Source organism: Aplysia californica, unplaced genomic scaffold (assembly GCF_000002075.1).
Source record: "Aplysia californica isolate F4 #8 unplaced genomic scaffold, AplCal3.0 scaffold00142, whole genome shotgun sequence".
Taxonomy (NCBI): Eukaryota; Metazoa; Mollusca; class Gastropoda; order Aplysiida; family Aplysiidae; genus Aplysia; species Aplysia californica.
The window spans coordinates 459,247-462,081 of record NW_004797412.1 but is presented as its reverse complement, the minus strand read 5'-3'; the positions used below and the strand labels follow the sequence as shown (position 1 = coordinate 462,081).

Here is a 2,835-nt window from a genome sequence, read left to right as displayed (position 1 = left end):
CCCCCCTCTTTCTTTCTCTCTCTCTCCCCTCCCTCCCGCCCCTTTCCCCAATCAGATGTCATTCGTTCTCTCTTGCAATCGCATCTTCTCCTGCCAAGCCTATAAGCCATATTCTTAATTCATGATTTCCTCTTTGGTTTCTGCTGATATTCATATAATTATTATTGAGAGATGATGTATTGTATACACGTAAAACATACTTGGCGCACACACTGCTCTCTTTCAGATCACTTATACACATGCATAGTCGTACAACATATTATGTAATATATCCGACAGACCAGCTGCCTTTTTGCATTGACAGAGACATGTACATGAGATCATAAGTTGTAAAGATGGCATTTGGAAAATGAAAGACGACACCAAATTAATTAGTTAGGCTGTGGAAAAAAATTCCACGCTGTCGTTGATTCGACTGACTCTTTCTTGTCATCTCTTGGTTTGTCATCGGAGTTCTTTCCGGGTCCTTTTCCATTTGAGCCAGTGCCGTAAATCTTGCCGTGAACGTATGAAGGATAGATGTTGGTATGATTTTCCACTTTCACGATGGTGGAAGCTCCAGAATTTGATGAGGACGACGAAGAGTCTACTTTCTGTTGCTTGCAGATACTGCCCAAAAGGTTCAGCTTCTGTTCCTTGAGAGTGTCATAGCTGTCGACGTGGAATACATTCACGCTGTGATGGAATGAGGCCAGACTTTTCAGCACGCTGTTATCGAGCTTCCCAACAGCCACCACAATAACCTTGACATTCTTGAACTTCATCTTGCGGACTTCCTCTTGCAGTAGGTCAAGGTTTTTGGTGTTCTCGTCCACAAACATCACAGCGATTCTGTTGTCCGTCAGAGGGACCCGACTGAAGACCTCCACTCGCAGTCTCCGGATGATGCCTGGGTAACCAATGTAGTAGTTGGATCGGATCTGAGCCAAGGCCCGCTGGAAGCGACTGACAGCCACAAGGGAGTCAGTTCCGCTGACACAGGGTTGGGTGACGACGCCTATCTTGACGTGAGGAGCCTGCATCTGGACATCACGTACGAACTCGGTGATCACGTCCTGCACGATTGTCCTCGAGGCGGAGATGGAGTTCATGTAACTGTAGGTGAACACCACGTTTGTTGGCTGGCTGGAGCATTCTGGAGAGGATTGGAGAAACAGATGCCATAAGAACATTGTAAATAGATTTCTTTAAAAAGTTGTTCATTTTCTTTCTTCATCAATCACTTGCTTAAATTTCAGTATCACCTCTCCCATTCCACAAGATAAAATCTAATATCACTAACAACAAAGAACAAAGTAAGAAGAAACACAGACTTTTCCTAGGGGATGTATTTAAATCAAAACAAATCTTTAAAGTGCACGAGAAAAGTTTAGATTGAAATCACTGCTGTATCATTCGTTTTTCAGTAGGGATGATTTTTATTTAAAGAATACCTACCGGCTTGATCATTAGGTTTCGGCTCGTTGTCATCTTTGTCGCCCTTGGCAACGGCCTTGCAGGTCTTTTGAGCCAACAGGTTAGTGATGGAGCCCAAGGCGTTGAAGTCGTCCACACTGAAAACAAAGTCTTCATCCGGGTTGCTGGAGATGTCCATGAGCTCCTGGTCGTCAGTGAAGTTCCCGATACCCACTGCGAACATGTAGATACCCTCTTTCCTCGCCTCGGCCGCAGCTTTGGCGGTTCTCCTTGGACTCTGGGAGAGGCCGTCAGTGACTGTGATGATGATCTGCGCCACGCCCTTCCTCGCTTCGCCCGAGCGGAACGCCGTTTTGGTGACGTAGGAGATGGCGTCCCCTGTGTTGGTGCCACCCGTGAGGTACTCCACAGTGTCTGGCTGGATGGCTTTCTTGAGGGAGTCGAGGTCGGCGTGAGAGGAGAGTCCGAACACATGGTCAACCTAGGAGAGAGAGGTAGGAGGAGTTATGGAATGGTTTCCCCAAGTTCTTTTGAACGCTTCAGGGTACGTTTAATTTCTTTGTTATTTCAGCCCGAAGGAAAAAAAAACCTAAAGCTTTGAAAAAATATTCTTAAAGAAAATGATGTTTGAATAACAGTTGCAAGACTGAAAAAGTCTTATTATTCCAGAGAGAAAAAACACCGGATGGCTGGAAGGTGCCCCTTTCAGGTGCTGTCTTATTCCCATAAGTTAAGGGCTTCTCTTTTAAAGCAAAAGACAAAAAAGCTAAAAGGAATATGATTTTACGCTCAGCTGTCTGCGAATATTTAGGTGGCTGAGTACAACCCCCCCCCTTCCCCGAAAAGTTGTGCGGTTGGGAGGACAATGCGTCTATTGGTGCCTTGTCACATTTGGAGACGCTAATAAATTATAATAGAAAACTTAGAACGGCGACATTCTTTTGTCAGGGCAATTGGAGAAAGAACCAAAGAAATACATCCTACAGGAAAACATCCAATATTCCCCAAGTGTATCAGACAATTCACGTAGAACGTTGTTGGAGAAGGTAACGGAATAAACGAGAACGAGAAAAAATATATTCAAGGAATTCTTACCTCGTTCGAAAATGTGACGAGTCCGACTCTTGTATGTAGAGGGGATATCTTGAAGGACGAGACGAGATCGCGAACAAAAGGCAACACCCGATCCTGGAAGTGCACGACGTACACAGAGCTGGATGCGTCCAACAGGAAGTAAATATCTGCTGGCTTTCCCTTGCAGCCTGAAAAGATGCAAAATGAAAGTTGTTTGGTACGTGTATCTACATGTATGTCTTTGAGACGTTGATACTGGTACAGTTACACATTGATAATAATTTTTTCTTTTGTTCTATCTTATCCGCCTTCCTTGTTCATAATACTGCCTCTCTCACCCCCCCC

At 44.7% G+C, this 2,835-nt stretch overlaps 1 protein-coding gene across 1 annotated transcript in view; it reads right to left on the bottom strand.

The window, feature by feature from the left end:
- Positions 1 to 12: 12 nt before the first annotated feature.
- The window catches only part of LOC101863977 (cartilage matrix protein), a 6,198-nt gene continuing 3,375 nt past the window's right edge, over positions 13 to 2,835 (bottom strand). Inside the window, exons 5-7 of the mRNA XM_005096913.3 lie at positions 2,512 to 2,745; positions 1,438 to 1,897; positions 13 to 1,135 (exon numbers count right to left, since the gene is read on the bottom strand). Coding sequence (XP_005096970.3) covers positions 372 to 1,135; positions 1,438 to 1,897; positions 2,512 to 2,745 — 1,458 coding nt within the window. The 3' untranslated portion in view covers positions 13 to 371. The remainder of the gene's footprint in view (positions 1,136 to 1,437; positions 1,898 to 2,511; positions 2,746 to 2,835) is intronic.